Source organism: Vanellus vanellus (genome assembly GCF_965231255.1).
Source record: "Vanellus vanellus genome assembly, chromosome: 8".
In the NCBI taxonomy this organism is placed as follows: Eukaryota; Metazoa; Chordata; class Aves; order Charadriiformes; family Charadriidae; genus Vanellus; species Vanellus vanellus.
Genome location: NC_138913.1, coordinates 20,636,967 through 20,657,898, shown reverse-complemented (window position 1 = coordinate 20,657,898; position 20,932 = coordinate 20,636,967). Strand labels below are relative to the sequence as shown.

The window sequence follows — 20,932 nt, the reverse complement described above, 5'->3', positions numbered from 1 at the left end:
CCCATATTTATGTGAACAACCTCGGAGCTTTGAAAACATCTCAAAGCCCCCGCATCCCGCAGAGGCCCTCCATCACGCCCGTGAGCTTTGGGATTGGCCCAGAGCACAGAAAAAGCCTGAACTTGTGAAACAGAGGTTAGTCAGATTTGACTAAACATCTGGTCATCGTCAGCGTGGAGAGCAGCACTCCGAGATGGGCGTTTATGGTATTGGCCCCGAACAACTGCTATTTCTTATGACATGGAGAATTTAAGAGTTTGCCGTATACAAGGCTGTTTATTGGCTCCCGTTATTGTTTCCATCGGTTCCCTTTTCCAACACCCAGCTTGCAGAAGCAGCTCTAATCACATCCAGCAGACACCTCCCCAGACACCCACCGTGTACTTTACGCTGTCAGCAGCAGTTGCCCTGTGCTCTGCCCGCAGAGACAGCCCCCCCATGGGCTGGGAGCCCTCCCAGCGCGCATCCTCAGGTCCATCCGGGCTGTTTGCAGCACACTCAGATCAGCTCCATGGGATTAAAAAAAAAACAAAAAAAAACCAAAAAAAACCCAACAAAACCACACAGTTCCACTTGCAGTGATAATGCTTACAGAGTTTGCGATTACAAAGAAAATTTAGGCCAGCAATTGCGAATTTGACTCTGCTTGGCAGCAGGGACTCCCTAGCACCTTCTGAAACCCAGCCGCTCTCGTCAGAGGTACCTTCTTTTAGGCAGCCAAGTTGGAAAAACGTTGGCCAGAAATGTGTGAATTAGTCAGTAACTCTGTGAGTAACAGGAAGGGAGGTATAACGACCCAGACGACTGCTGCCTCGTCACACAGGCTGGGGAGCTCCGCAGAAAACGCTAAAAGCATTATTCATCCTGTCACTCACTGGGGAAACAAACTTTCACTGCAAGGCCCTGGGGGATGGTGTCCGTCTGTCTGCGTTGTGTCCATACAGCGCCCGTGCTGGGGACCCCTCAAATACCGCCACAGGACAAATGGGGAATGGGGGCTATACTGATGCTAAGACACCACACATTCCCAAAGCACCTAGGAAGAGGCGATCTTCAGGTCTTCTTTGGAGAGATAGAGAGGATTATTTAATCAAACTACATGGGGTGACATCCCCAGACATCCCTGGCTGTTCTCCATAGGGACAGCAACCCCACCAATGGCCGGCGTGTACGTGCAACACAGTGCCCTGCCTCAGTCTCCAGGCGAGCTCAGCCCGTGCCCATGTTACTCCAGAGCAGAGAGCCCCATGTGATGCTGGCCGGGCTGGGGTTCCTCAGCCATGGAGAGGCCTGGCGATTCAGCTGGAGCCCTCCATCAGACCTCGTTTGGGTAACTGCGTGGTGCAAGCCCCACTACCCCGTGCAGGCCCCACTACCCCATGCAGGCCATAAGAGCCAACCATACCCAGACCTTGCAGAGGGAGGTGCACAGGCTTACCTGTGTCTCTGAAGAGCGTTGTTGTGTACATCAGGGTCCTTCACACACTTTGCACTGAGCTTGGAGGAATTCAGAGCAGAAATACTTGAGCACGCACTTTCCTGAACGAAGGTCGTAGTTCCAGATTGTTTCTCTGTGTTCAAACAATCGGGTTAATAAATCAAAATAAGCTCTCGGAAGATTCATGTTCAAAAAGGATTAAAAACATCAGTGTTTTTGCCAGAAATAGTAGGCCCAGATACAGGGTTTGACCCCTTGTTTGCCAAACACACAGAAACATCTGCACAGTCAAGCAAAACTACGTAGCAAATTGGATCAAGATGATTCTGACCATGTTTGTGGGTTCCTGAGATCCTTTTTTCAGATGGAAAATAAGAAAATTAATATGCAAGTCTTATAAAGTTGGGATATGCATCAACTTACAGAAGGGCTTTTATGCCTCAAGATCGCAGATTGCTGTATTTAAAAGAGCACAAGACAAAGAATACGAGCACTTCCACAGCACAGTGCGAAGTTCACCATTGTCTGTAGGTTAGATTTAATGCACAAATACAATAAGAATGAAGTCGTGCTGACAAGGTAGTATTTTATTCAACAAAGTTCTAAGAATAATTCAGTAGGGATGATAAAATAGCACGTTTATGCCTGTTCAGCACTAGACAATAAAATTTCAATATTCACCCGTCACATCGCAGTATCACCAGCAAGTCGGAGCCCTGTTAAATGAAGAACTTCACAAACACATAGCAGAGGACCCAGTTCTTGCCAAGAGAAGTCACACTGACAAAAGCACGTTGGAGCCTCGCCGATTTAGGCAATAAATTAACCTATAGCAAATCCCAATTAAACTAGGCATCTCCACCAAAGATTCTCTCGACATTGCCTCTACCTGCCTAGATCCCTGTTATTCCAGGTGAATATTTCCAGCTCCTGGGTCAAACCGAGAGCTTTGGAACAAGTTGCGGCATGTGCCATAACTCTGATTTGGATGTAATAACCATCGCACCCTCTGAATGAGGGCTGAGAGAAACGGTATTTGTTTACCTTGTACAACCATTTGACCTTCTAAGTAACCCAGATGAGGGTTTAAAAGGCACAACCGTATCTCATTTAACATTTCCATCACTCATTCTCAGCTGTTTGCCTTCACAGACAGCCCATTCCAGCTTCACTGCCTGAGCTCAATCCCTGCAGAGCACATCACAGCAGGCAGCTCTCCCAGGGAGATGCTCCACCCGGCGGGGAGGAACCACTGGCTGCTGCTGACAGCAGAGGCTTTTGAGAGATGATGGGCTAAATTCAATTGTTGTTGCTGAGGTTGTGCTGCTGAGATCTTATCGCTCTGGGAAACACACATGGAAGAGATTTAAACAAATGCAGACGCAGAAAGCAGAGGAGAACATTAGATCTAAAACTACACCCATTAGAAAAATCCGGCAATGCCTTGTCTCTTGATAAATACCAAGCCTGCAGCGATGTCCTTTGCACGTAAGTCCTATAAAGGAGGGATGGCCTGTCTGCCAGCTAGACTAGCAAAGGACACAGGCAAGACAGAAGGTGTGGTTTTAGGCTATCACTGAAAACCCCTAATTCGAGTGATTATTTATACAACCAGCAATCTCCTGGGAACAGCAGTACTCTGGACCCACCTTTCTTTTGGTACTGTGATGACATAGGCTAAGTCACTCTGAAATTGTATGAGGTACTCCCATGTTTTAACTGGAACGCTATCATAACTTTTTATTTCTCGGCTTCTATTACTCAGTCAGGAGCATTTCTTACAGCACTGGGCCACCTTCCAAGCATAACATCTACCAAAGGCACTGACTATGTCCTAGTTTTTCTCAGAATACAGCCCAGAGCACAATGACTACAATACGGCAAGTGCAGAAGAGAACCAGCAGCAAAGAGGTCAAACAGGAATTAAACCAAAATCACAAAAAGAGCAAACCAAAACTACCTAATCCATGACCCCAGGAGAAAATTATTGCGAACAACAAACAAGATCAGTTACAGTAATGCTTTGCAGACGCAGTAGTGCAACACAACTCTGCAGAGCAACACGTGAGCGGGGTCAGCCCCAATATTCCCAATACCCAGTGCTGCTGATTCAGCATCTGTTTTCTGCCACCGGGAGCCTGGGAATGAGCACTCCCTGCCTGCATGCCAAAGAGAACACCCACGGGTGGACACGGGGCTTCCTCAGCACCAGAGCACCTGAAGAAGGAGGCAAGCCTACTGCTGTTGTATAACTTCTAAAAGGCAACATCAGCAATACGCTAGCTGACTGACCTAAACCCACAAGAGCCGAGCACAGCAGAGATATCTCAGGATCTACCTCCCTCGTACCCAAGTCACTGTGCGGTACACAACTGTAACAAGTGCTTCTTGACTAGGGGAAGGGTGGAAACTCTAAGTGCCGCTAGAACTTAATTTCCAAGCACAGTCAATACTCCTACCAAAGTAGGACTGTCCACTAGCCAGGATCTTCCACCAGCCTGTAGTAATAAGCACCTCCAAAGGCAAGAAAGAGACAGAAATAGTTCCATTAACACGTGTAAACACATGGGGAACATGGAGATAAACACATTCATGAGTTATTTCTGATCTCACCATTCACATCCCTCTGAGATACCCTGTTGTCTGGGAATGCCCAGATTCACCAAGAAGTGCCTTAACTGTAGTCTAGCTGGCCTCCCAACTCCCACTTTAGATGGAAGAAAGATGCACTAAATAGCTCATCATTCCTCCAAGCAAGGAGAAGGACTTCTTCACTGTCATCCAAAAATCCCTTCTCCTCCTACAAATGCCAAAACTTCTTTCCTTTCCACCCACCACTGTCCAGCCTTCACGGAGCTGTTCTCAGCCCCCAGCATCCCTGATCAGAGGCAAACATCATCATCTTGCAATCCCTCCAATAAAGACAAATTATAAAGACCAAAACAGGAAGTGATGGATGGTAAAGCATAAGAAAACAGAGAAACCAGCCTGAGTACCAGAGATCACCGCAGTTTGCATTTATGTCATACATCTGCATTCGTCCTCTTCTTAATTGTTCTCATCCTCCTGTCAAAACAATAGTGGGGATTTTTTTCAGATATCAGACACAGGGTTCAGACTTCTGGATGCCTATTCAGGTGTAAAGTCTTGGCATATCGTTGAATTTATGTTAAACCAGCTCATTACCACTGAACAATACCCAGTGAATTGGCTATTGTTCAAAGAAATCACTTATCAAGGCCATGCCCAATAAAAACAAACTGTTAGTACAAAGTTTTGAAGCGTATGAAAGGAGGATTAAGGAAGAAGGATGTTGTTGCAGTTAGCATGTAAGATTAAGAGATGAGAGATCTGGTTTTTATTAAAGGGACTCTCCCTGTGATGTTGGGCAAGCTGTATAAAATCCCTTTATTTTCATTTCCCTCTGAATAAAATGGGAATAATACTGTTTTCCTACCCGGTGGAGAGGTTTAGATCACTTTGACACTGCAGCTCGTGATGCCCACCACCAAAATGCCTATGAAGCATGCGGTGAGAGAAAAAACAACTCAACCCACCACATCCGACTGACTGAATTTTTAAACTCAAATGAATTGACTTTCATCCAACTTCCAAAATCCAAACCGACTACACACCATTAGGCTAAGAATAAGCATGAGAAATGACACCCTACAGGGTAATTTTCTGGAGAGGCTGGAAACCCCGGGAGAGGGGCTGGGGACGAGAGCACCTCCTCAGCTGTGACCGCACGGCTGTGCCTATGACAGTCTCATCAATTTTGTGCTGTGGCACAGCGTCCCGGGGGGTGGCTGGAGCCCTGGGGCACGCTCTGCACCCCCACCAGCTCTCACGCTCCTGCCCTGCTCACCCATGCGCGTGATGGGTTTCGGGGCGTTCAATTGCATCAATGCAGCTGAGACCTCCCGAGTCCCGCAGAGGTAACCAAGTTTTAACCGGTCGCCTCTTCGGAGCAAGCTGGAGCGTTGCATCCTTTCCAGCGAGACGAGCGGCTTTTTCAGTCGCGGTGCTGGATGAATGAGGGGTTTCTGAGGAAAGGCTGAGCCCAAGTCTGAGCTCTGCGAGCTGCAGATGTGCAGGAGGTGGGCACAGCTGGGCTAGGAGGGGACGGGACCACTCTGCTGACGCCTTTGCTGGACCGAAGGGCATCCAGGGCTCCGTTTCTCACATTTCTGGGGAAATTACTGTGCTGCCTCCTACACGCTTTGCAAAAGGATATAGCACGGAGCGCCTTCAGAGCCCGAGCCTGTGCTCAGCTCTGACTTGTCACAGCTGGAACTGCTACCCACCGCTGTGAGAAATGGCTTTCAGTCATTTAAAAAAAAAAAAAAAAAAAGAAAAAAAAAAAAAGAAAAAACCCCAATACACTTCAAGCTTGGCAAAGCCTTGTAGGAAATTTTCAAAGAGGCCTGTTTCTCCCACACATCTTCTGCGTTAGCAAGGTTATTATTCTTATTACAATTTAAGATCACAGACAAATAGCTCTCAGAACATACAACGGGTGACTGCTTTGGCTTTTAAAAATTGGCCAGGATGTTGTAGATGTTAAAAGGGGCTGCTGCATACCCATAACATCTCCTTTCCCATTACCATCAGCAGCACTGTGCAATCCTCCTTAAAGTAAAAACACATGCTAGAGCATTAATGATAATAGATGGATAGGCTGAGGTTGCCAACATGCATTTCTGTGCATAGGTCAAGCAAGACGGAACACAAAGGAGAAACATATAGAACAAATGCTCTCAAATAATCACCCTCTAAGCAGTAACTGCGTATTGAATTAAGACCATGGTAGATTTACTTGCAGACAAATCCTACCCAGACTAGCAACTGAGAGACCCAGACAAGTATCCAGGAGGACACCCGCTCCATGCACCGTGGGTCAGCTGCTTGTGGGTGGCCACTGCTGCTGTCCTCACCCGCCTCTTGGAGGTCCAAGATCTCTGCAGTGGGTGTGGAGGGAGGGCATCTCCACCCAACCTTGGCCTTGCAACACCTCCCAAGTATTTTCATCGTCAGTTCCCTTCACAAATAACTCAAACCCAGATTTTGATGACAGTCTGAGGCTTGTCATTGCTTCTGCCATAAAAGCACAGCACAACATGGAAAACACGGGAGCCCATCCAATCTCACAGTTACACCAGAATCAAGAAAAGCTCAAATGAAACCTGGAAAAATCCCGTCCCGCTCTGTTTTCGCTCAGTTGCGTGCTACCCTACTGCAGCAGACCGCAGGGGTGCCTCGCCATGCAGGGCTGCAGCGGCTGCACCCCTTCCTCCTGCCCGGGGAGTGCAGCTGCGGGGGGGCCCGGCTCACCGCGGATGGCGTGAGTCACGGGGGGGACGGGACGGAAGTCATCCGCACACTTCAAACACTCCCAGACACACACTCATGAATCAGACGGCTGAAAATAAAACCCAGCAGCCTGATAAGTAGGGCAAGGGTGTTGGAGGAAAGTGTTTTATGGGTCCTCCTTCCTTCCTCTCCTCCCTTTATTTTTTTTTTTGTTGGCTAAACACACAAGGTTTTCTTTGGGACATGGCTTTCCACATCACTCCTGAGCTTGAGTAACCCAGCTTGTGCAAGCAGCCGCACGCCTGGCCGGCACAGGGATGTCTGGTATTGCAGGGGACCACCGGGCTGACCTTGGCCATGACTCGGCAGCTCCCATCCCAAAACATGAGTCCCGGGAGATTTCTGCTCCCGGCTGCCATACGTGCTGCCTCTCGGGTCTCCTTGTGTGCTGCCGCCGGGTTGGTTTGTGCTGCGCTCTCCCGCCGGATTCAGCGGGGACAGGCAGAGCCCGCAGCACATGTGGGCAACGAGGAGGAGAAGGAGCCGTTCCTGGCGTGTGCCGTGGCCAGCCTGCCCTGGTGCATGGACAGGGGCCAATTTCAGCCCCCGTCACGTCTTCCCACCACCATCCCTGCTCCCTGCAGCGGCGTTGCTCCTCGTGGCCCCTTCACACGAGCCCACCTGCCAAGTCCACCGCACACCTCCTGCTCCCTCCCGTGCCCTGGCAGCACCTCCTTGCCTGCAAACTAAACCCCAGAACCAAGTACAGCGCAGGGCGCAGAAGGAGCGTGAAGGCCATTAAGGAGCGTGAAGGCCCACGTCGAGCACCCGCCTTAACGATGCCAGCAAATTGCAGACCGAATGTAATCTCTTTGAGTGAGAGGCGCCTCGAGACATCGATCATTTGGGGAGGCGGAGGGACTGTGTATCCCACGCCAGCACAGTACAAGATAGGGCTTGTCCGCAGCTCGGTTACACGGCAAGCAGAGCAAGGGAGAGAAAGGCCGCGGGGCTGACGAAGGCAGGCAAAGCCAGCACACTGACACGGGAAGAAATGAAACGCCGGGGAGGCATTTGGCCTGTCATCGCTTAAAACTTGCAAACACAACAGTGGTTATTACCAGGCTCGAACAATGAAACTGGGGAAAAAAAAGAAGTCTCCGCTAAGACAATTGCTGAATCAAAACAGCTACAAGAAGTAAAAGTTTTGCTCTTCCGTAATAGAAAATGCTTGGCTTCCCACAGCACATATCTTGTCTCAACTGTTTTAACACCTTGTGCCACGTGCTGCAGAACGAGGTGGCTCAGCAGCTCGAGCAGGCTGTCAGAGAGCTGCAGCTAAGGGTGGCCAAAACTCCAAGTTTGTGAGAAGTCTAAACCTCTTGAAATCTGGTTTCACTCTGATTTGAAACAAAACCTAACATTTGCAAAAATTTCTCGTGACACAGAATGATTTTCCCATCTGAAAAAAAAAATCTGGTAAACATCGGCACGAAGCATTTCTGCAATCAGCTATTCCCGCCATGAAGCCCAGTAGCCCTGAATTAAATCAAGATGAAAAACCACAGTGAAGTTGTCAGGGAACCTCTGCCCCTATATCCCACCCCTTCTTCTGGTCTCCCAGCTCATGCCGACAGCCTGGAAGCCCTCGCAGGCTGGCTGAGGCCAGGGCTGTAGGTTTGGGGGAGCTGGGCTGCAGGGCTGGGAACCCAGTACCCTCCTCAGAGTGAAGCCACTGACCCTACAGGTGAAACCAACCAGTGGCCAAACCACCCCCACCGAGGCCAGTGGGAACCCAGCAGGATGCTCAGCAGAGTCCAGGATTTGGCATTTGGCATCCAATCCGCCGAGACACTTCTGGTGGTGCCAGACACAATTTGATAGTCACCACCCAACAGCTCAGCTCATATCTGGTAAGTACATTTTTAAGCACTGGCTGGACTGGCAGGAGGCCACATGGACCAACACAACAACCCAGTGCATAAGGAAGGCCCTGGGAAGTCAGATATCAATGCCATAAGAACGCTGCATTTGATCTACAGCACAAAGTTTCCTAATGCTCCTTTACACCATCCCAGTTACTTTCACCCATCCCAGTGACCGTTACTGGTTTCCCCCATGGTTGTGCTCAAAGGAAGCTGCTCTTGGTGCCGTTCCTAACACATGTGGTCACCCTGCGAGGATGCTTCCATCTAACATGACCAACAAATAAAAGAGGGAGAGGAACACAACCAAGATCTGCTTGCTTAGATCCACTGCCAGGCTGGAAACAAAACTTCCAGCTGCTGGGATGGCCAAAACACGTTCCCTTTGTATTCACTGCACACTCGGAATTACATCTCTTGTGTTGTCTTGGGAGTCTCCTTGAATATGACCTCCTTTGTTTGCTTTCATTGAGAATCCCTGGGGCATTTTAAGCCAAAAGCAAACAAAACCAAACCGCTCTTCCACTCCAACCATACACACCAGTGAGGGTTCGAATTCAAAAAGCAAGATGGGAACACCACGGCTTGAGTGTCTCTCTCCATCACCAGCCAGCGAACAGCCCAAGCGCTGCGCCACTGCTTTGCCGGGCAGGAGAGGTCCAGGAGGCAGGGCAGGGCGTGCAGCCGCACTCCCTGCGGAACGCCAGCGTTCCTGCTCCCGGGCTCGAGAAAACAGCCCGGCACACCGGCATTTGCTCAGCTGTGATGTCTAGCTGAAGAGGGAGCTCCAACAAGCCAGGCAGGCTCATTGTCAAAACGAGCGGGCAATAGCCGTTACCACATCCCGGCCACGCTAACCCCGATATATGCGCTCCCAGCTCCAGTGATGGGCAGCAACAAACACGGAGGAGGAAAGCCTTCCCTCCGCGGCGAGGTGCAAGGCCAGTCCAGGGGAACAGGCAGGTGTTTAATGACAGCAATCGCAAGCCCGGGACCGGGACCAGCACATGCTGCCGGCAGGATCAGCGAGCCGGCGGGCACACGTGCTGCGCCCGAGAGACCCGCGGTGCTCACCCTGCACCCCCGGAGCAGCCCGGCTCCAGCAAGGGATGTCCTCTGCTGCCTCCCCGCTCCCGGACCTCAAAACTGCCCCTCTCTCACCCCCGGCAGCCCTGACTCCCCCTGCAGCTGATGGACTTGGGGGATGGAGGCTCCAGCTGCGGTAGGGCAGCTCAGAGCAGGGGACAGCCCGGGGCAGCATTCGGGGAGGCCAGCAGTGGGATGGGGTTCCCATCCAGTCCAGAGAAATGATCAGAGAGGAGCATTTATGGCCCAGGCACCTGATTCAGTCCCTCCTGTGAAGGCCACGAGCGTGGTGGACTCCAGTTGGAGGCTGACGATGGCCCTCCCCACTCTGCAGCCTCCAACCAAGCAGCACAACACCTGCAGCCAGGAACGGAAAAACTAAGAGATCCATCAGGAGATTAGGCTGCAGTTTAAAATTTTGTTTCATATAAACAAAATATCACTCTAAGCTGCAGTCGCCCATCCCACCAGCTGGTAAATTCTCAGGCCTTAGAAAAATTGTTCCATATAGATCAAAAGGGGCACTGCAGAGGCTGCTGCTTACCCCAAAGTTTTTCCTTACTGGTGCTCAAAAAACCACTGGGGTTTAAGGCTGAGCTCCCCCCACACCCAAGTCGGCCACCCCGTTCCCTCCTCCTGGGAACACCACAGCAGTGGCAGGGCACAGCCCTTTGCCCACAGCAGAGGCATGGAGCTGCCTGCACGCCCTCCCATCCCCACATCGCAGGTCCCAGTTAGACCCTCCTGCTGCACACCAGCTGCGAGACCTGATGAGCATCATCTGCCGGGCAGTGCGGGAGGGACCAGGAAAGGCCAAGCGGTGATGCTGGAATATGAAGTTGGGGACAGAAAGAGATGCTGTGACGGTGCTCGCTCTGGCAGCGGTGGGGGCAGCCCAGCATTGTGCAAGAGCCCTCTCCCCGGGCGCGCTCGGGAGCCGGCAAAGGCGGCCGCTTGGCTGACGGGCGCTGCCTGCAGCGGTGGCAGGGTGTTTCCGTGCTACGCAGGGACCGAGGGTGACTCGGGGCTGCGTGGAGCTCTGCAGGGACCTTTGGTCCCTCCAGCCTGGCAGGAGCTCTCATGGCCACCACGTGAAGACAAGAGACAAAGGTGGCCCAGCCACAGGGCAAGCCACCATCAAGGAGTCACAGCTCCAAATACGCCCCTTCCCACCCCAAATGCCCGAGTGCAGATAGGTGATGCGGGACCTGCACTTGTCACCGTACCCACCAGGGACAATCCCACACGTGCACAAGGGCTGGGGTGCCTCGGGTGCCTCTCTCTGCCCCCGTCTCTCCTGCCCCTCCCAAGGCAGCAGCAGCAGCCAGCCAAACCTAAGGCAAGAGCAGGAGGAGGGACTTTCTCCTCTTCCTCCAAGACAAGGCGCTGAATCCCAGCTATGCCAACAGGAGAGGGGTTACTGCGGAGCAAGGGCCATCTTCCCGCCCGCAGTCAGTTGTCAGGGCATCTCTCATCCCACCTTCAAGTTTTGGAAAGCGAGGACCAATCTGTTACCAGCTGTGACAGCCAAAAGCCCCAGCAGCTCCTGTCTGCTCCGCGCCTACCTGGGCCTGCGCGCTACAAGGCTCCTTCTGATGCTGAGACGCAACTTGAGATGATGCCAATTAAAGAAGCGAGGCTGTCACAATTTCAGCGGCACAAGTGAGATGAGAAAACTAATGGTGTCACCGAGTGTCTGCGGGAACAAATTTACAAACCTAATCACCTCCCAGCATAGCCGGGCTGCCAGTGCCTGGAGGAGGTGATAGGGGAGAAGAAAGCTTCCGGGACTCTTAAAGAATGTTAATTTACACTAATAGGAATCGGATCTGTCCTTGCCTGTAATCAGCAGCAGAACTGAGATCCTGAACTGGAATATTAATGCAAGTGCTCCATGGGAGATGGAAACCTCTCAAAACCTCTCTCAAATGATAAGAATTAAACATTAGAAGAGCAGCACAGCAAACTGCAATGCAGTTGTGGTGTCGGGAGGAGTCTGCTGTGGGAGGAGGTTGAGAAATTCAGTGGGAGGATCACTGCCTCCTGGTAGCGCCCAGGACCACAGACCCCTGCTGACCACTACCTGACACACTGATTTTTTTCCCTTCCAGACACCCTCCTAAACCTGGGTGTAACCCCTGTTTCTCCTGTGAAATACAGTATACATGATTTTTCAATCCTGGGTTGATCAGGTGCATCCTCTGTGCCCATTGAAACCCCCCTCCTGCTCTGCCCCACCAAAGCAAAGGTCCCACTTCCCACCCTGCTCCTTCACACAACGGCCCATTGCCACCATGAAGGGGAACGGGACTGATTCACACCAATCCAGGAGCGATCCTTTGGTGCTCAGCTATTGATGACAAGGGAGAAGTCTGTTTTTTTTAACCTTTGAAATGAAATTACCCCCAGTTGAAACTAATGATTTACTTTTTTTCTGTTACTACAGATAAAGTTGATCTGCCGCTGCATTTTAGCAAAACATCTTTGTAACAGGCACGTCAGTGCCTGTCAGCATAGCTTAATTTTCCTGCACACTCAGCGGGTACACAGTAACAACCACACGTGCAATTGCGGAGCATCCGTGTCTGAGGCTGCCATCAAAACAACGCAACGCATTATGGAAGGACTCTATTTTTCTCTGTCACTTACATGACAGATCTCCTTAATTAACTAGTTTGCTGGCAGAGAAAATGAATGAATGGGAGATAAATTGGCTTTCTTTGCTATTAACGTCTCTATTGTCTCTTATATATCAGGTTAATTTAATGTTACTGAAAGTGAGGATTAAAAGCCTCAATTACTGGAAGGGGGGGGGGCTGAAGATGCTTACAAGGAGCCCCGTGAGGAGCTCAGCGGCGCTGGAGCACGGCGGGGGCTGCAGCCCGGCTGCTGCGGAAGGGCAAAGCCGGGGGTGGGGGGGTGTCACACCGGGGCGGGGGGCAGCTCCCACGGGCACGGCACCCGCGGGAGGAGAGATGCCGATTGCGGGCACCAGGCGGAGCTGGTGCATCGGGGACGGGCGGTGAGGGGACTCTCTTCCCCCCCCCCCCGACACCAGCACCCCCCGCACCCTGGCAGCGCAGCCCGACAGCCAGGCTACAGGGAAACAACAACAACAACAAAAATTAATTTTTTTTTTTTTTTTAAAAGGACATCTGGCAAACTCTAAAAAGCCTCCAGGATGAGGGTGGCTGGCCTCCCGCGCTGCAGCAGAGGAAAATTGGGAAATTCGCATTACTGCTCCAGCTGCATACAGATTAATGGGGGAACCCATCAGTCGGCGACTCTGCACCCTTCCCGTACGCAATTTAGGGCAGTGGGTGCGCTGTGCGTAGGTGACAGCGGCGCACGCTGGCGCAGCGCGCAGAGCAGCTGGAGCTGCCGCGCTCTTCTGTGCCTAAGCGACAACATCTGGCTTGTGCCCCTGTTACACACACACAGAAATTTTTTATACACGCGACATTTTTTGCTCCACCAAGTGGCTGCGAAGCTTTGTCTCTCCTGGGCCTCAGCACAGAGCCCAGCACCAACACAGATGGATAATGTCCTGCCTGAGTGGAGAGAAGGAAAACTCCCACCCCGGAGCAACCAGCATAAATCTGGAAAGCTCGGCTGTGCTCGCTGGGCTACCTCAGGATTTACCGAGCTGTTCACGAAAGCTGAATTTGGCCCCAAACCCAGGAAAGGAGAGTGCATTCAGCATTTGCTTCCCCGAAAGAACCAGGCTTGCCAACTCGTCCTTAGGAGGAGAGGCCAAGGCTGCGGCGTGAGCGCTGACTCCGGCGGCCAGGTGCCAAGGCGGAGGTTGCCTGGGTGCCCGCCTGCGCCGCGGCAGGGTGCCAGGCGGGGGGGAGCACCCCCTGCCTTTGTGCCCGTATCCAGGCAGTGGGGAGCGCTCCCGCTCCTCCCCAGCAACTCCTCCTTCAGAAATACCACTCTGCTCGCTTCAGGGGACACAAAAGGCACTGTGTCTGTAGCCAGGAGCTAAAACAACAAAAGCAACAGCAGCCGCCTTTGCGAGCTGGCTTAAGGCGACTCCAGAGCGAGCTCTCCTGCTTCACCCAACTCCTATTGCCAGCAGCTCCCGCTCTTAGCATGGGCCCTGCTCCCGCTTTGTCACCCCGAGAACAGATTTCCCCTTTCCGTCACCCAGACTGTGTGACCATCTCAGGAGAAAAGCCTTCCCCTTCGGGCTGGGACTGTTCGCCATCATCCCTTCCTGAGCACAGCCACAGCAGCATCTCTCCTCCCTCCTGGCAATGGGGTCATCCACAGCACAACTCGCAGGAGTCCCGAGGTCATGCTCATGCTCCTGGATGCAACACCACCTGATAGATGTAAGGGTGCCTGCCACCCTCCCAAACACACATCTTGGAAAATTACAATCTTGTTTCTCAAGTGCCCGTCTGTAACGACCACTCCAGCTGCTGTCCATGGAGGTGTCCATCGGAGGAATCAGCACCTCAGTATCCATAGCACCATCACTGGTGCTCACAGACAAGTCAGAACCATTTCCACTAGACTAAATCATTTATATCAAGCATGACGCAAATAGATGGTAAAAACCCCTCATTTCCCTTCATTCAGGATTGCAATGCCATCTTACCACTGAGTATAACTATTCAAGACTCCCTCTTCAGTTTTCCACTAAGATTGTTTTCCCCTGTGTGCTTTGCTGGGAGTAGCACGTGGGATGGGAACTGGGGGAGAGAGCAGCCCCCGGTTCAGCCCAGTGCCAGCCTCGCACATCTCGCATGTCTGCCCCTTCCCAAGAGGCTGCCAGGTCTAGCTGCTGACCTGCGAGCTGCTCACGTGTCCCTTGGGGCACAGAGCTTCAGCAGACCCCGTCAACCCGTGGTCTCTCTTATTAGTCTTTTCTTTTAAAAAAAAAAAAATAATAATGAAAGAAATGGCAAAGTATGTAAGGAAGAAACATAAAAGAAAAGTTGCAGAGGTATGAAAAGTCCACAGAAAATGTAAAACTTTTCTTGCCACTACTGAATCCATCCAGGGAGAAACGGCACCCTCTGACCCTACAGCTGCCTGCTGAATACGGCAGTTACAATAGGTGCATCCGGCACTTAAGATACGTGGATTTTATACACTCACTGTTACAAGTGTATTTTCAGGGCAATTTTCCTTTGACTTGCATTCCTTGTCTTCTGCGATCTGTTGCAGGCAGGTGAACCTCACGTAACATTTTCTTCTCTTTTTTTGTTTTAAATGAGGCAGCATTTTCCCCATCCTAGATACTGACTTTCTACCCCCTTTCTCTTAGGTAAAATGGGAATACGCTAAATAGAGTCACACTCAGGCATGACTTGGCATGGGAGTAGAGAGAGAAGACCGCGAAATCTCTCTTTAAAGCCATTTGCTGCAGGAATCCCACTTCTCTCTTAGTCCTGCGTTCACGACTGTTGGTCCGTGCCCGCTGCCAGGGCTGTAACCCCGTGCCTCCCTATCCCTGCCAGCCCGCCCTCGCGCGCACTGCAGCAAACCCAGGGCACTAACCCAGCGGCAAGCTCTCCTCCCTGCTGCTTTCCTCATCGACCAAACCTTCTCTCCGTCTCCGGAAAGCACTGGCGCGGCTTCTAGCATGTTAGGTAAGATTGAGTAATAACACTCATAGATGTAAAATATCACAGCGTGATTTATTAAAAAGGCCAAAATGTTACGGAGCTTATGAAAACACGGGGGGGGGATTGTAAGTGTCCGGTGAAGTAAGTGTCCTGTTCAGCTTTCTGCAGGTTTAGGTCCCTGAATCGGAGGGTATGTGAGCACCACTCCCAGGGCAACACCCGCTGGGACAGCACAGAGCAGGGACTGCCCTATTCCCACCTGCAGCTCCTTGGACCAAGGCTGCACCTTCAGACTTTCCCCGAAAAGCTGCGCCTTCCCGAAGCCCAAGCCACCATCCAGCAGCGACACCGCCCTCTGGTCCCGCTGGGCTGCGCAGCCCACCAGTGGCAATGGGGTGGCTTTGGGCTTCCCTGGGTAAGGGAGCTGTGGCGCTGCAGCGTGGGCTGTGGTCAGCCGAGACATGTACAAGTGTTGGACACCCATAACATTGTGCAGAACCCCCCCACAAGAAGGCTCTGCTGCTGCCCATCACCCTCGGCCTCTCCATTGCCTTTCAAACTTGAGTTATGAACTAAGAAGAGGCAATGAGAAGGCACTCTCCAAACAAACTCACTTTTTTGTGTAAAGCAGGCTTTAGATATATTCAAGGAGAAAATGCTTCTTTGTTTCTGCTGTTTGGAAGGTGAGTATGATCAGACTTGGCTTTTCTTTCAATAATTTCATTCCTCTGTCATGCCATTCCCATCGCTTTCCCTTTGAGATTTACTTAATCCTACTTGAGCAAAGAAAGCTGCTGATCAAGATGGGAGTTATTTCATCGTCTGTTGCTGAAACATTCCCCCTGTCCTTTTTTCACTTCAGCATTCAGCATTCCCCTGCAAGACTCTTAACTTCTCTTGTCTTCTGTTAATTAAAACCCAATTAAGATTGCCTGCTGATAACTGCACACTGGTCTAACAAAGCTTGGCCTGTCGCTGGGTTTATTTTGTCAAGTGTCATACAAATAAGCAACAGCAGGGCTTACTGGAGCAGAAACAGCTCAAACTACTCTCCACAAGTGTTTGGTTTTTGCATGTACTGTGCTAATTTGGGGACAAGGTCTCTCTAGAAATTTTTTTCTTCAGCAATATTTAAAAACATTCTTATGTTTCACATCTTGCATAAAATTAACAATACTGACAGCTTTTAAATACCAACAACAGGGAAGCGAGAAGGAACCAAGAGGAAAACAAGCATTACCTCTGTGACTGTGCCATACTACCTTGTGCCAATACATCCCGGCAAGGGACGATGAGCCCCGGCGGCTGGGGACATCCTGCTGCTTGGGCAAGTTGCACTTTCTAACCCCGCCTGAACATATCACTGGGCATTATTTGTAACATCTTAGAACAGCTCTAGGAGTCATATGGCTTATTCCCATTCATTGCACAATACCCCTGCAATCTATTCTGCATTAAAAAAAATAAACCTTTCTGTAAACACAGTGTTATTTTTCCTGCTCAGCCCCCAGCCTCCTTAGCGTGGCTCCATGGAAAGTAGCATCGGTGGCCACAGCACGAGGAGGCACAACACACACCAAAGCGCTCCGCTGTCGTTTGGAAACGATGAGTCCACCTGGCACGTTTGCTTTCAGTCATATAAAGAACTCCTGCTCCTCCTCCTCCTCCGCCGCTCTGTTTGCGGGGCTGGCCAGCCGTGGCTGCGCGTGGGAGCCCGAAACTCTTTGCTCTGCTCCTTTACTCCTTTTGGCTGCAGTGAACCGCAGCGGGGTCCTGTCCTGGGAGGGCACGGAGCTGCCGGCCCCATCCGTGGGTGCTGGTGGCTGGAGGAGGCTGCTCCGCAGGTCCCTGGAAAAGCGGTTCAGAGGGCAGTGGCCGCTGGCAGGACTTGCCACAGCAAGCCCGGTGTCGACGTTGGTCTCTGCTGCCTGCCGATGGCCACGGCTCCCCTGGCGAGGAGCCTGCAGCTTGTGGCTCACCTGCTGGTAGAGGGAGGTGGCATCCCACCACGACCGGGCTGATGGACCATCGTGAGAAGAGCAGAAGTGCCTGTGGAGGTCACCGCTGGCTTGCTCTGGAGGAAGGGCTGTGCTTTGATCAGATTTTGTTTTACTCTTCATGGCTCTGACCTCCTGGCTTCTCCACTCAGGGTTACCCCGCTTTACAGGGAGAGGCGCTGGGACAGAGTCCTGCAGGATTTTTTCATTGCCTGCATCCTTATGCTGGCGGGAAAGCCCAACGTTTGTTTCACGGGGCTTGGAGCTGTCTTGAACCTGTTGAAGAAAATTTGGAGAGAAACCCTGTTAACATATAGCTAGCTTGACCAAGCGGGGATGCTCTCAGCCAGCCTCACCGTGCCAAAATCACCTGCAGCGCGAGACTAGAGAACAGCATAAGAGTCTTACAAGGCTGAGAAAGGCACCTGTCTCACCCGTCCTCTGCAAGACTAGAGACATGTTTCACGTCTTTACTTACAAAACAGCACATGGAGACGGTCCTACTCTCCTACTCTTAAGGCTCCTACTTGAGTCTTAAGGCTAAACTTGTGAAATTTGAGCAACGGGGATCTCCTGTGAACACTCAGAGAAAGGACATGGTATAGAACAGTAGTCAGCAACTTCAGCAAAAAGAGGGGACCGCGTAATTTATTTACTTCTTTATCAAACTAGGTGACTTGGGTTATCTCTTCCCCAATAAAACCAAGAAAAGAGTTCTTGCCGGCTCAGAGGGGAATGACAACTCCGTGTGGGTGGCAGTCCACAAGCAGACCCTTGGATTTGGTTTGCAATAAGGCAGAACATCGGGGTGGGGCGGGGGGGAATCATTTGCAGGTACTTAGAATAAAGATTTACAGCGTGAAACGAAGAGTTGGAGAATAAAGCGCCGCGTGCTGGGCTGTCAGCATGGTGCGTGGAGCACCAACACAAGCTACACAACCTCAAGTTCAAGTGGACTCCAGCTTCCTTCGCCAGGAGCAGAGTGCAGCACAGCTACAACCCCAAAAAAGCTTCCGATTTTTCTGCCAGTGAATCCGTGTACATCTGTCAGCTTAAAGACCTTGTATCTACAGCAGGAACCACAGAGTAACTTAGGAAGGGACCTCTGGAGGTCACCTGGCCCAGTCCCCTGCTCCAGGCAGGACCAGCTTCAAGGCTACATGAAGATGCTCAGGGTCTTGTCCACCCCAAGTGGGCGGCAAACCAGTTTATAAAGCGATACTGAATGAGGAGTAGGCAAAGCCTGCCCTGAGGATTAGTGTTCAGAGTAGCATAAAAATAGGCTGTACAGAATAATTAAGCTGATTTGTAGTAAATGAGCTCTGGAAGGAAAAAGAAAAATAAAACACCAAACCACAGGGTGGGCAAATTATTTAAATATCCAAATTATAAGAAGAAAATAATCAGAGGTGGGAGGGGTTGTTACAGTGGAAAGAAAGCACACTGAGCTGAACTACCCTCCCGCTCACATGTAGAATTCCCACTATGTACCATCTCCGCAGTCTTTTTTGTTGTTTTTTATTTATTTGTATTCATACAACCTCTGGACCACATACTTGAACAGAAAAGGCAGAGATTTCCTATGACACATTTCTTTGGCAGTTACACACTGTAACTCACTCAAGAGCTCACAAAATCTATTGCAGGCAATGTTGTACCAAAACTATACTTACCATACATCTGGTTTTGGATGCTGAAAATCAGCTTTCAAAAACATTTATAATGTAATTACTTATCAGAAAAGAATAAGCTGCTATGATCATTTGATTCAGGCAGGGAAGGGAAGATGTTAAACTAGCCTGCTCAAAAAAGCATTAATACTTTCCATTTCAGACAAGCAGTATAAAGATGTTAATTCAACAATATAAAAACATTCCAAGGATCTGTGCTTATATTTATCAACAACATTACAGCACTGGCAGATACCGATTACTGCATTCAAAATTCAAAAGAAAACACGAACAAGCAAAATCTTAATTTCCCGGTTTGAAACAGTCCCGTTTTTCTTGAAGAAAAAAAAAAAAACAAAACCGAAAACAACCAACAACAAACCCCAAACAACTCCTCTCGGAGCATCACAGACACATACCTGAAGCAGAATCGTATTTCCTTCGTAGTCTTGCGTTTGCCACCTAGTGCTGCTGATAGGAATGCACGGGTTAGGCAGGAGGGGCACCAGCTGCCCGATCTCTTGCACCTTGAACTGCAGGGCTGACGACTCCTTCGGCTCAGCAGCCACCCCGATGGGCAGCTGCTTCAAGCAGAGCTGCACGGCGGTATTTCGGGTTGCGTACAGCACAAAGACACAGAAGTTACTTCTCTGCAGAGTTGCTTCTTGCTGTAGGATCGTCTCGTAGAGTCTCACCGCATCCTCATAGTTATCGAAACTGCAGTAGATGGTGACACGCAGGATTTCGGGGCCACAGTGCACCCGCCTGATGCCCCACACAGGCATCTGGTCGTCCAGGCCGTAGAAGTCCTGGTCAGCTGGGGCATAGGGCCGGCTTGGCCCATTAGCAACCTGGGCACACTGGTAGCGCCAGGGCGGGCGCTGGAATTGCTCGTGGACCTGGAAAATCCGTTCTTCTCCCAAGTCCTCGTGTAGAAAAAGGAGAACGGATATTCCGGGAAAGCTGCAGCTTCTCTTACGATATCTCTCATAGTATTTCAATGGAGTAACTCGCTCAGACACCAGGAAAAGGCGAACGTCCGGGCAGATCCACTCCAAAAGCCGATCCAGAGTTTGCCGCAGCAGAAATGAGTGTCCCAAATTGGTGAGAAGATGCACAGTCATCACAGAGTCTGCTCCCTCCTCCATCGCACCGGTTCCTGACAAAAAATGAAAACAGACAAATTGGTGCCTTCCCTCGGCTTCTCCTACTGCTGGAGCCTCAGTAACACGAGGGGTGTACTCTAAGACTTTGACGGAATGAATTCAATCTTCTACGGGCTTTGCAATAACCTGATGAAATACACGTGTAAGCACAGTAAACGTACAGGCGGAGGCGGGCGAAGAGTGACAAGGCATTCTGGGACCGGTCCCAGGTCGCTCACATCAGCGCAGAGCTCAGCTGAAGGCTCCTTTTCCGACCCCAAGACTTGAGCACTGGTCACTGCGTGCACGTGACCGACGTGTCCAGAAACATCTCCGTGTCCTACTGCTGCTGTCCTTCGCAGCACGGGGCAGCAGAGATGAAGAGCACCGAAACACAGAAGCAGTCATTCTCCAAGGTGAGATGGTGCCGTAAGCTCACTTGCCTGTCCGCAGTGCAAACGGACGCTCTGGATCGGGCCCAGTCCCACCGGCGCGCATCTCGGTGTGATCACCGCCTTTTGCAAAGCGGAGGCGATGTGACACTCGTGTTTGAAAACCTCAGCGTGTTCTGCAGTCAGCAGGCGGGCTCCAGCTCCCGGTGAAAAGCTTGTGATCTTTGCGAGGCACACCCTTCTGGGGCATGGAGATAAGCTATTCTTTAAAAACCAGGAAGGAAAACAGACTAACAAAAGAAAAAAAAAAAAAAAAACACAACACCCGTGTGAACATAACAGATAACAATAAGGGCAGATATGAATCAGCCTCAGGAAAGAGGAGCT

At 50.8% G+C, this 20,932-nt stretch overlaps 1 protein-coding gene across 2 annotated transcripts; it reads right to left on the bottom strand.

Moving 5' to 3' along the window:
* Positions 1–1,392: 1,392 nt before the first annotated feature.
* FAM124B (family with sequence similarity 124 member B) lies at positions 1,393–20,717 on the bottom strand. Of its 2 annotated transcripts, XM_082487181.1 has the most exons (4): positions 20,597–20,717; positions 19,428–20,167; positions 16,957–17,614; positions 1,393–1,571 (listed from the first exon to the last, which is right to left on the bottom strand). In XM_082487181.1, exons 1-3 carry the CDS (start codon positions 20,649–20,651, stop codon positions 16,976–16,978), a joined length of 1,434 nt encoding a protein of 477 aa, XP_082343307.1. In that variant the 5' UTR covers positions 20,652–20,717; the 3' UTR covers positions 1,393–1,571; positions 16,957–16,975. The 2 variants fall into 2 exon arrangements, with proteins under 2 accessions (XP_082343307.1, XP_082343306.1); XM_082487180.1 differs by lacking the exon at positions 1,393–1,571 and having other exon boundaries at positions 15,395–17,614.
* Positions 20,718–20,932: the final 215 nt, after the last annotated feature.

Excerpts from the sequence above, each read along its gene's own strand:
- FAM124B (XM_082487181.1), bottom strand. The coding sequence starts at position 20,651 with ATGCGCGCCGGTGGGACTGGGCCCGATCCAGAGCGTCCGTTTGCACTG. Across the intron at positions 20,168-20,596 it reads TCCGTTTGCACTGCGGACAG|GAACCGGTGCGATGGAGGAG; the intron begins GCAAGTGAGCTT and ends ATTTTTTGTCAG. Across the intron at positions 17,615-19,427 it reads GAAATACGATTCTGCTTCAG|GTTCAAGACAGCTCCAAGCC; the intron begins GTATGTGTCTGT and ends TTTCTTCAACAG.